A 10,599-nucleotide genomic window follows, 5' to 3' on the forward strand; every position below is an offset into this window, starting at 1 on the left:
TAAGGTGAAAATCATAGCCAGCAATTAGGAAAATATACACAATGTTCACAAACCCTGAATGTGTTATAATTACCTACTATGATTTTAGAAAATATAAGCTAATAGCATAAGAATCATCATGTGATTATGATGCATTTCACTCATAGCTTACCTGGTGTTCAAATGTCCAACAGGCATAATCTTAAATAGTTATTTACAGGTTTCCAGCAATTTAAGTTAGAAGTTGGACAGACAGCTTCAACAACAACTGACCATCAGCGAAAAGGTAAAGTTACCTTTATTATAAGCAGTGAGGACATATATTAACCATTAATGACTCTAGGAGTAGGACAGAGCTAACATAAGCTAAATTAGCCTTTAGCTTCACTAGCAGTCACAAGGTTTTCAAATAAATATAGTTATCTAATAAACCTTAATGAAATATGGCTGTAAAAACGAACTATATGTAGAAGATAATCAGTAACAATCTTAATACACGTGTAAATAAGAGTTAGAAGACCTTTAGCTAAATCTGCTAATTCATAAACTTGAGTTAGCAAAGAAAGTTAGCTAAATTAGCTCATTAACTCCTCCTCACCTAATCTTGTTTTCCTGCAGGTTTTGAAATGGCTTCCTGGGTTTGCTGCAATTCCTGCTTTCTTCCTCAAAGTGCTGACCGCAAACTGGCGGTCACAAGCTGTGGCCATGTCATCTGTAGTGACTGTTATCAGAGAGGTTATCAGAGAGGTAAATAAACACTTTTGTTGCAAACACAGTCAAAACAAACACTGTTTGGAATACATGCATATATTTAAGCATCAAGTCTACACTACAGCCTTCCTACTCCCCAGGCAAATGAAAGCATGATTAGACAGGGACATCTGTTGGGCTCTAAGTGATATTGCAGAGCTGATTATTTAGCTTTTCACTGAGTGTTGCATGTTTCTAAGTTGTCTCTAAAGGAAAGGATCTCCCTAGAGATCCATGTTTAAGATATATTAAATATCAGTGTTAGAGATTGTTATATTATAAAGAAAACCAGTGATGCTCTGTGATTATATGTTTCATTCAAAAATTCAGAGCGAAATTACACCATTCACCAATGGATGGTACTCCTGGAGGTCCTTTAACCACTATTCATTAGCCCTGGAGTTGTTCATGATTGGTCTCACCTTAATCAGACTTTCTCTGACTTTGTCTGTCTCCCATGGTTAGACAAAGCCATTTAACTGATTTTGTTTCACGAACAGAAACCCTCGAAGTCAATTTTCAGTCCTTCCATGTCTTCCAATCCTTGCAAGCCAGCATTATATTCTTGACTTTGTAATTTTGGTTTAAATATAATCTTTCTTTCAGGCCAACCAGGCAGCTGTTTAATCTGCAATGCTAAATGCCAACTGTCACCACTGTCTGACAAAGTAAGCACTCTTTTCTCATTAAATCCCCAGGTAACTGTGGGTGTTGGGGTGGGATAGCCAAATTAATAATCAGACCATTAAAAGTTTAATATTCTGCTGTCATTAGAGTTATGTTAAATGTGCTTGTTTCAGAGCAGCCCTGGTGTGAAGGCCCTTTTCTCAAACATCAAGGTGGTGGCAGCCAAGCACTTAACGGAAATCAGCCAAGTTCAGTCATTTTCTTGCTTCATATAAACACCTATAATCTGATTGTATATCACCAGTGACCTGTAAACAATTGCGCTGTATAGCATTTAAATATGTCCAAAAAATGTATGGAGGTTTAAATGCAATAGTGTAATGCAGAACTTGCACAAACAGCACTTATTCTGCGTTTTCCCAGGTTATAAAGTACCAGGAAAAACATCAAAAGAGGCTCTTCACTCACTACGAGCAAAAGGTGAGAGGATTTTTTTTCTTTTTTTTTTTATTTCTTTGCCTTAAAATTGTACTTTTCTATCTAAAAGAAGCCAGCATTCTGCAACATTTAACTCATCAACCACACTGGCTGTCTAGCTCTGACCACAGCAGCAACTGAAACAGATACATGCTTATGCCACCTAGTGTACCAAACTTATCAATTAATCACTTACAGAATGAAAAGCTAGAGGAGGCAGTAGTGAGGATGAAGCAAGAAATGCAGCAGATGACAAAGTAAGTTAAATTAGATTTGAAATAAGCTGCAGTTTGTGAAAAGTTGGAAGGGTTTCTTATTATTTTTTTCCCAATTAACAGGAAGCTGAATGAACAGAGTGCCTACATTGCTAAGCTGGAAAATGCACTAAAGCTTCAGAGGTACAACACTGAATAGATAGTTAACCCAATGTGTAATTGTCAGTTTCTGCTTACTAAAGCCAGTTATTGCTCTCCTAATTCTTATTTTATGTTTTCTTTTGATTAACAAATGTCTGGCAAAATTCCCTGTGCTATACATTGGGGTATACATTTATTTTAGGGTTTTGCATCAATAGTAATGATATGAAGGTAAAATAAAATTTAAAAAATAGTAAGTAATGATTAGTGGAGGCAGTTAAAAGCCAGTTTAGTTTTCTATCAGTGATTAAAGACTTTTACAGCCAACTGGTTGTTCTACCTCACCGTTCACTAGGTGTCACTCCTGGCACATTTATGATTTAACTATAGTAATGCTTTAGTGTTTAAATGGGCATGTTGAAATGAATTCAGCAATAAAAATACCGACATATACGTCTGTATAGAATAATCTATAAAAATATTACAGTTACATTCATCTCTTATGTCTTAATCCACTTGACTGATTTCATGCAGAAACGCAATTACCAGCTATCTTAGTGTAGGTTTCAGTCCAGCAGGTGTGCTTTGTGTAAGCGATTAACATTATTTATTACTCCTGTTACTCAGTACCAAAGCGTCATCTGGGCACCACATGAGCCATAGTTCCCAAACCCCACATGGACATAAACCAGGTAAACTATCTCTAATTGTATTGGCAGCTGTAATGATCTGTTTGTCGGTGGCACCTGAAAAAATATCCAGACATACTGTGTACCATTAACAATTTTTATTACTAATTCTGTCCTATGCAAGAATTGTATATGTACACTCACTGTCAACTTCACAGATACACCTGTTCAAGTGCTTGTTAACATAAATATCTACTCAGCTAGTCATGTGGCGGCAATTCAGTGCATTTAGCCATGTACACATGGACGGGACAACCTGATGTTCAAAGTGAGCATCAGAATGTGGAAGAAAATTGATTTAAATCACTTTGAACATGGTGTGGTTGTTGGTGTCAGATGGTTAAAGAAAATAAACAGTGAGTGGGAGTCCTCTATTGCTGATATCTGAGGTCAGAGGATAATGCCAGACTGCTGTGAGCTGATAGGAAGGCGGCAAAAGAACATCTCTGAATGGATAACACATTTGACCTTAAACACCACACTCCACTCCTGTCAGTTACGAATAGGAATGTGAGTTTACAGTTCCCATGGGCTCACCAAAACTGGACAATAATAGTGGTAGGGGTCAGAATTTCTCATAAGCAGGGATCTACCCTTCCATGTGTCAACAGTTCAGGCTGGCGGTGGTGTAATGGTCCGGGGGGGATTTCTTGGGACAATTTGAATAGACTACAATGCCTTTTATTGCCACTATATACATGTACAGTGAGATACAGCGTGTCTTCTATTCAGAGCAGACACGTGGGAAAAGAAAGGGGGGTGAGGTACACAGTTCTGTAGCACTATGTACATATGAACAGTATCCACAAGTAAGAACTGTACAAACATACAAATAGGGGGGAAAAAATAGTGTTATATATTTACAGTGTGGGAACTCATGGATCTGCAGCTAACAAATCTACAACAACTGTGTGATGTCGTCATATTCATTGTGAATCAAAATCTCTTAGGAATGTTTCCAGCATCCTGTTGAATGTGTGTTATGAAGAATTAAGGCAGTTCTGAAGGCAAAAGAGGGTCCAATCATTAACAGCATGGTGTACCTAACAAAGTGACTTTTTTAGTTATTACACTAAACGTGGTTTGTTTATTTTATACACTTTGTTATTGCTACAATCAATGAAGCAGATAAAACATCTTTTATTATAATTAATTATAATAAAAGATTATATTTGTTTAAATCTATGAGTTACAAGTTGCAAAAAGATCCTGCACAAAGACCAGAAACTTTTGTAACCTTATTACTTTTAGACTGTAAAACAACCATCTAAGTAGTTCATTTTATGAATAACTAAATAACTGTCTGTCACTAATAGCATACAGCATGTTTTAAGTCGCTTTAAATTTTGCTCCTTCTTTTTCATCTAAGTCCTACAGATACCATATAACTCCTCTGTGTCCCTCTCACGACACTCTTCAGCTACTAATGTGTGAGTATAGTCTCTGTCTACAATTTCACAATTTTCCTTAATAGCGCTGACCTTCTCCTTCTGTTCATTTTTGATTAATACTCTCTTCATTCTATCTCATGCTGCAAATTTTTCTTCTTTGGCCTATATTATTCTCTTACTATACCTCAGGCTTCAGAGAGAGAGAAAGTAGGAGGTAGTTCACACCGCAAACAAGTTATATCCTGGCTTCACTACTGATGTCTTATGTTAGCTTTCGTTGCCGTGAGCTTTGCCCTGCCCTGCGGCTATCCACACACCTGAATAAGCTGATCTTTGCTTGGGTTTAATCAGGAAAACGTACTGGGTTTCCTACACAGTACTGACACAGGATTGATTGAGTGTCAGAATTTAATAGTATTATTGTTATTTTATCCACTGAGACATTGGCTTTAGAAGATGGAGAGCGGATATAAATGTCATTTCCTGCAGGGTCAATTCAGCCGCTGGCACTTTAGTCACTGATAGATGTCTTTCTGCTTTGCTGGGTGGCAACGCGGGTGAAGTGGTGCCATTATAATATAAATTTGGTCTCAAATTATTTTGATCTTGCTTAAAGTATCACAGAGTGAATGATTTATATTTTGAAAATCCCCGCAACTCAAATAATCTATGTTTTCTATCACAAGTACAGTAAACTACACATAAGAGTCATGATTTTGGTAAAAATAAAATGTGAATAATCTAATTTTTGAAGCTCATTTACAGTTTTTCTTCTACAGTTTAGTGTAGAATTAATAAAGTATTTAATAAATTATCAAAAACTGCTTAAAATACGGATAGAACGTAGAAGGTCAGATTTATTTCACTACATTATACCACGTTTTCTCGTATTCATTAGTGCTCCATTTGTACATGAATGGTTTTTTTTTAATCTACAAAGTCCATTGCTCACTAAGGATGTGTCCGTGTTTTACTATTGAAAAAATAAATACTAATACAACTTTAAATGTTGTCCTATTAAAGAAAAATCGAAAGCATTCAGGTATCGGTGCACTGTTAGAAACGCTGAAGCCAACAGAACTAATGAAGTGTGCCTTCCTGTCTGGCAGCACTGAAAACATGGAGGTGGATCAAAGGAGTCTGTTCTGGAAAGTAAGTGCCAGTTACTTCGCTCGCTGTCTATCATTGTTATGAATGAGATTCTGTCGAGATTACACAGCATCCTGACACTGACTTTAAGGCTTTGGTATATTATGACTGAAAGTATTAAGGAAATAAAACATCATGATTTGTGCTGTTTCTCTGTGAATCTGTCTTTCAGCCTAACTCTGGCTCATTTATCAGAGCTTCACAAGATGGATGGACTGGTATGTGCTTTCTACTGCCTGTTATGCAGCTACTGGTTTTGGTTTTAACTAATGGAAGAGGTGTCATCTGTGTCAGATATTTCCATTTGCTAGAAATGCTGTCATTGTGCACTTATGTTTATTGCAAACTGATGATTTGACCACCTATAGTAAATAAACCAATGCAGATAAATAAGATGACAGTCCTTTAGTTGCTCTTCCTTTATCACTTTAGACATTGTAGATATCTACTATACCTACATAGCAGTTTAATTCAGGAAATATGCTAATATACAAGAGGATCATTTTGTAACCATCAGTGGATTGATTATGCTATTAAAAATATTTTTTACAGAAGATTTGATTGATGGTTACTGCAAGATAAGGATGAGCTGTGTCATTAATTATAGACCTAACGGCAGCAGAGGCGTGTGCACAAGTTTTAGGTGTTTTGCCTGGTTTGTTGGTAGCAACATCTGTGCAAGTTTGATGCAAATTACTGTGGAAGATGACTCACCTGTTTATCTTGCCATCTCTGATGGTTTTCCAAATGAAACATGCAGTAAGCTCGTGAGGTGGAACAAGAGACACATAAGCCTATAATGACCTAGGAATTTTTTTAATCATTGTGAGCCATTTTTATCTGCACGACTTGTGTTAAGGATTAACTATGGTTTTATCTTGTGTAACGTGCAGGCACCATGCCTCGCAGATCGTCCAACCCAAACATGTCAGCCAGTCACGCCGCGTGCTCAGCCACAGTGAGGTAACAAGTTTAATTCATTAAATACATCAAAACAATATCATAGGCAGCATGGTGATGCAGTGATTAGCATTGTTATCTCACAGCAAGAAGGCTCGTGGTTTGAATCTCCTGCGTAGCTGGGGCCACTGTTCTGTGTAGATTTTATATCATGTGAGCCTTTCTGATGTTTAGTTTTGTTTTTTGTGTATTAGTTTGGGAAATAAAAGTCTGATAATCTTCTGCTAGTTTAAAAAACACTTCAAAATGTCTCAGGTTTTCCTAAGTTTATTGCTGGTACTGATCATTTGCGTACTTGTATGATTTTTTTCATTTTGTTGAACAGTTCATTTGTTTCAAGAAAAACATGCAGTGTCATGACTGTGTGAGCTGTTTATTTGTGGACACAACTTCAGAACACACAAAAAGGCAGGAGTAAACTCAAAATGAGCATTTAATTCTCATAGTCTAAAAATACACAGGAACAAACAGATAAGCAAGCCAATGAACAACTCTAAGGATCACTAGGAGATACAGCGTCACTGTCAAACTCAGAGTGCCGAGGTACTGTGCAGAGCTACACACAGCTATGAGGGATAATGAATAAACAGAGGGAGGGAGACAGAGACAATATATATAGACACACCAGATAACGAGGGGAGCGGTAACAGGTGAGCACACAGCTGAAACCAACTCAAACATGGGGCATCCAGAAGAAACATTAACTCAAAACCCAGGGAACATGACATGTAGAAATCACACTACTGTGAAATTTGTGTTGATTCTGCCCCACATAAAACACAACAAGAAAACTGCATCAATGAGAGCGTAAAAAAAGAGAAGGTTACATTTAATAACTTGTAGCGTATCTAATTATGCCTCGTTGTTGTTGCAGTAGGTTAATAGTTTGCCTCTCTTATTGTCTCCCAGCCGTTTTCAAGGAGGACCTTTTACCCCAGACGCGTCGTTCGGCCAGAGTTCTGGATGGAAGTCTCCAATCTTTAGACCACCGTCCTCCTCCAGGCACTCTATGTCCTCACTGGTCTACCCACCTCCTTAATAAACACACACACGAAAACTGTCATGAGGTCTCTAGATGAAGTACGCCTAGCTAAAATGAGTCACCACCCTGTTTATATGTTGGTTTTACCCACACACCTGTGAATTCACAGACAAAATTAAATGTATTTAGCTTACAACCAAGATTTGTTCTTATGTACATCGATTACCAAACCCTAAATTTAAGTTTGGTAAATTGTGTTCAATCTACAAATTCAATAAACAGATGATAAAATAACACTGCGGCTTGTTGCTGATTGAAATGGTTTCTTTGTTTTCTATTTTTGACAGAGTTTCAGCTCACACCAAACTTTGGCGTTCTGGTGAAATCTGATACACTTTTATGTTAATGACTTGTTTGTAGTCAAAGGTCAGAATATTCATGACAACTCTGAGTAATCCAGTGGAGAAAGGCCTCAGCCCACCAAGTCTTACAAGCTTTTAGCTAAAGGCACAATCTGACATGACGTTTTGTTGCCGTGCCAACACCTGTTGACTTTATAAAGATAAAAAAAGGATTATGTTGTTAACGAAGGAATACCTCGGTTTACTGAATTACACGAGACTAGGCAGGACATTGACCCTTCTCTCCAGTTGTTTCTTAGCACTTTCTTGGCCCGCTGGATGTAACATTGGAAACACAAACCTTATATCTGTTACAAAGCAAATGCAAGTGAAGGCGAAGAAAAGTGTAGCCGTATAGAAACACGATATCACCTGAAGTCATCTCAGCACGGAAAAGCTTACGCAGTGAAGCGGGTGGCGAGGACGCTTGATGTGTTCAGACAGGTCAATTCTGTCTTTGAAAAGCTGCGTTTTCACCTCTATTGTTCCCGGCTGTCAGGGTGGAGAATGGTGTCTATTCAGGAGGGCTCAGGTGGGACTGTGTGTGTGTGTGTGTGTGTGTTCTGGGTCTGTGCACGCTATGTTCAGGCACTTGCATTTGGGTGTGTGCTCATTTGTAAAGTAAGAGAATTGTATAGAGTTAGTAGCCCTGATCCTCTTCTTCGCTTCAGTGGGATTTGAAGACGTTTCCTGTTTTTTAAGGTCCACTTAGAGGGAAATGGCTCCCCAGGGCATGCTCAGCTGTCTTGGTGTCACACATTGACAGCTAGAAGACTAAATCAAAATAATCACTACCTTATGGGCGCACACAAATAAACACACACAGAAACCAGGTGAACTCTTGTGCTATTAATCTAAAGAAACTTCAATAAGTGTTATACTGTTTAATGTGTGTCAGTTTATTATAAGTTTTGTATAATCTTTTTTTTCTCTCTCTCTCAGTTGCTCTCTCTTTGACTTTCTCTGTTGCACTCACACACACCTCTACATGGCTCCAGGCTGTACAAATGAGCTGTGCCACTTCAGAGAGCTAAAGAAAACTATTCTGATGTCAGTGGTAATTATTCAGCAGCATGTTCCCACAGCTTGTCCACCCCTCCCTCTCTCAGTCTTTCTATCTTCACTCTCCTGTTTGTGTGTGTGTGGATAGAGTGTTTGTGTGTTTGTGTGTGTGTGTGTGTGTGAGAGAGAGAGAGAGAGAGAGAGAGAGAGAGAGAGAGGGAAAAAGAGAAGCTTCTTACTTAATCTGATCCAGACTTCACACTTTGTCACTCAGTATTTCAGTCTTATAACTTTGGTGTGGTAAGTGTAATCCCCTGTAGGCAAGACAAGACATGAGCTAAATGATTTCACATTTGAATTATTTGTCTTAGTGAGGTGCAGAGAACTTGCTTCTATATAAAGTCTAATCACCTTTAGTGTTGAAGATGTAATTTGAAAACCAAAGAAATGTAATGAAAGTGTTTAAGTGAACAAGTATTGACAAAGTTTTATCATTCAAATTTTGCATTTACTTTTATAGATCATAATTGATTTACCTCATATACAGTTTACTGTTTTAGAGCAGTGCAACCCCCACTGTGGTTTCATCTGTGCTTATCATGTTCCACCTCAGTGCAGTGCTTTCCATACTGTTGATCACAATATTTGACTACAGAGATGAGGACACACTTTTGGATATGCTACACCGGTTGAAACTGTATTTATTTGTTAGCTTGTAATTTTTTCATGCATACTCAGTCATCCAGGTAAGAAAATCCCAAAAAGTATACAGAATCAACTTTTTGAAATGTAAACAAAGTGGGGTTTTTTGCACTTTCTTGTCTTTCCTTGCACAGTCACGGAGTTCCACTAGGTTTGGTGCTGGGACCAATATGTTTCATGTTTTTATATTTCCTTTATGCAGTATTAGTAGAAAACCCTGCATACATTTTCATTGTTATGCAAATACTTATGTGACGTCAGATGACACAAGTTAATCAATACTACAGGCATGTTACAAAGGTATTAAGCCTGGATGATCTGTTACTTCTAGATTCAGAAAAAACATATTGTACTCGGCCCATAAAGCTTTCTCTTGGCCTCCAGTAGCACTATGAGGAATATTGGAGTCATTTTCAAGCAAGCTATGTCATTGAATGAACACATTAAACAAATATGTAGTACTGCTTTCCTTTATCTGCACAATATGTCTAAAATTGGAAAAAATATCATATCTCAGAGTGATGCAGAAAAATTAGTTCATGCAACTTATTCTAGGCTCAACTATTATATTTCCTTATTACGTGGCTGCTCTAAAAGCTCCCTAAAAGGCATTCAGCTAATACAAACTGCTGAAGTAGAACTCCTAACAGAAACTAGAACTGAAGATCAAATATCTTACTTATTCACTTCTCTTTATTGGCTCTGTCTTAAATACAGAATTTAATTTAAACTCCTCCTCCTCACATACAAAGTCCTGAATGATTATGCCTTATCATATCTTAGGATATCAAACCAACACAGCATTTCACTTTCAGACTGCAAGCTTACTTGTAGTTCCTAGATTTTCTAAAAGTAGAATAGGAAGGAGAGCCTTCAGCTTTTCGGCCCCTCTCCTGTAGAAGCAACCAGTTTGCATTTAGGAGACAGATAGCCTATTTAGCTTATAGTTGGATCAAGTGACCCTGAACCACCCCTAGTTGCTTAAGGTTTAGGATGCTGGGGGACTCCCCATGATACACTGAACGTTTCTTCACTTCCTTGTGTTTACATGCTGTTACTGCATATCATTAGCTTTTGTCTATGGCTGTATTTGTCCCCCTGCATCCTCCAGCCAGTCATACAGTCATACAGATG

The 10,599-nt window shown here is 37.8% G+C and overlaps 2 protein-coding genes across 3 annotated transcripts in view; one reads left to right on the forward strand and one right to left on the reverse strand.

Annotated features, from left to right (window-relative positions):
* Nucleotides 1–635, reverse strand: part of maea (macrophage erythroblast attacher, E3 ubiquitin ligase) — an 89,364-nt gene extending 88,729 nt beyond the window's left edge. The window contains exon 1 of the mRNA XM_013270307.3: nt 578–635. The gene's annotated coding sequence lies outside the window, so the exon portion shown is untranslated. The remainder of the gene's footprint in view (nt 1–577) is intronic.
* Nucleotides 110–7,656, forward strand: rnf212 (ring finger protein 212). Of its 2 annotated transcripts, XM_003443390.4 has the most exons (13): nt 110–265; nt 598–726; nt 1,336–1,397; nt 1,530–1,604; nt 1,780–1,836; nt 2,032–2,090; nt 2,172–2,231; nt 2,817–2,881; nt 4,248–4,308; nt 5,379–5,421; nt 5,591–5,636; nt 6,312–6,381; nt 7,288–7,656. In XM_003443390.4, the coding sequence occupies exons 2-13, from the start codon at nt 606–608 to the stop codon at nt 7,415–7,417; spliced, it is 849 nt and encodes a 282-aa protein (XP_003443438.2). In that variant the 5' UTR covers nt 110–265; nt 598–605; the 3' UTR covers nt 7,418–7,656. The 2 variants fall into 2 exon arrangements, with proteins under 2 accessions (XP_003443438.2, XP_013125764.1); XM_013270310.3 differs by lacking the exon at nt 110–265 and having other exon boundaries at nt 583–726.
* Nucleotides 7,657–10,599: the final 2,943 nt, after the last annotated feature.

This window comes from Oreochromis niloticus, linkage group LG2 (assembly GCF_001858045.2).
Source record: "Oreochromis niloticus isolate F11D_XX linkage group LG2, O_niloticus_UMD_NMBU, whole genome shotgun sequence".
Classification (NCBI taxonomy): domain Eukaryota; kingdom Metazoa; phylum Chordata; class Actinopteri; order Cichliformes; family Cichlidae; genus Oreochromis; species Oreochromis niloticus.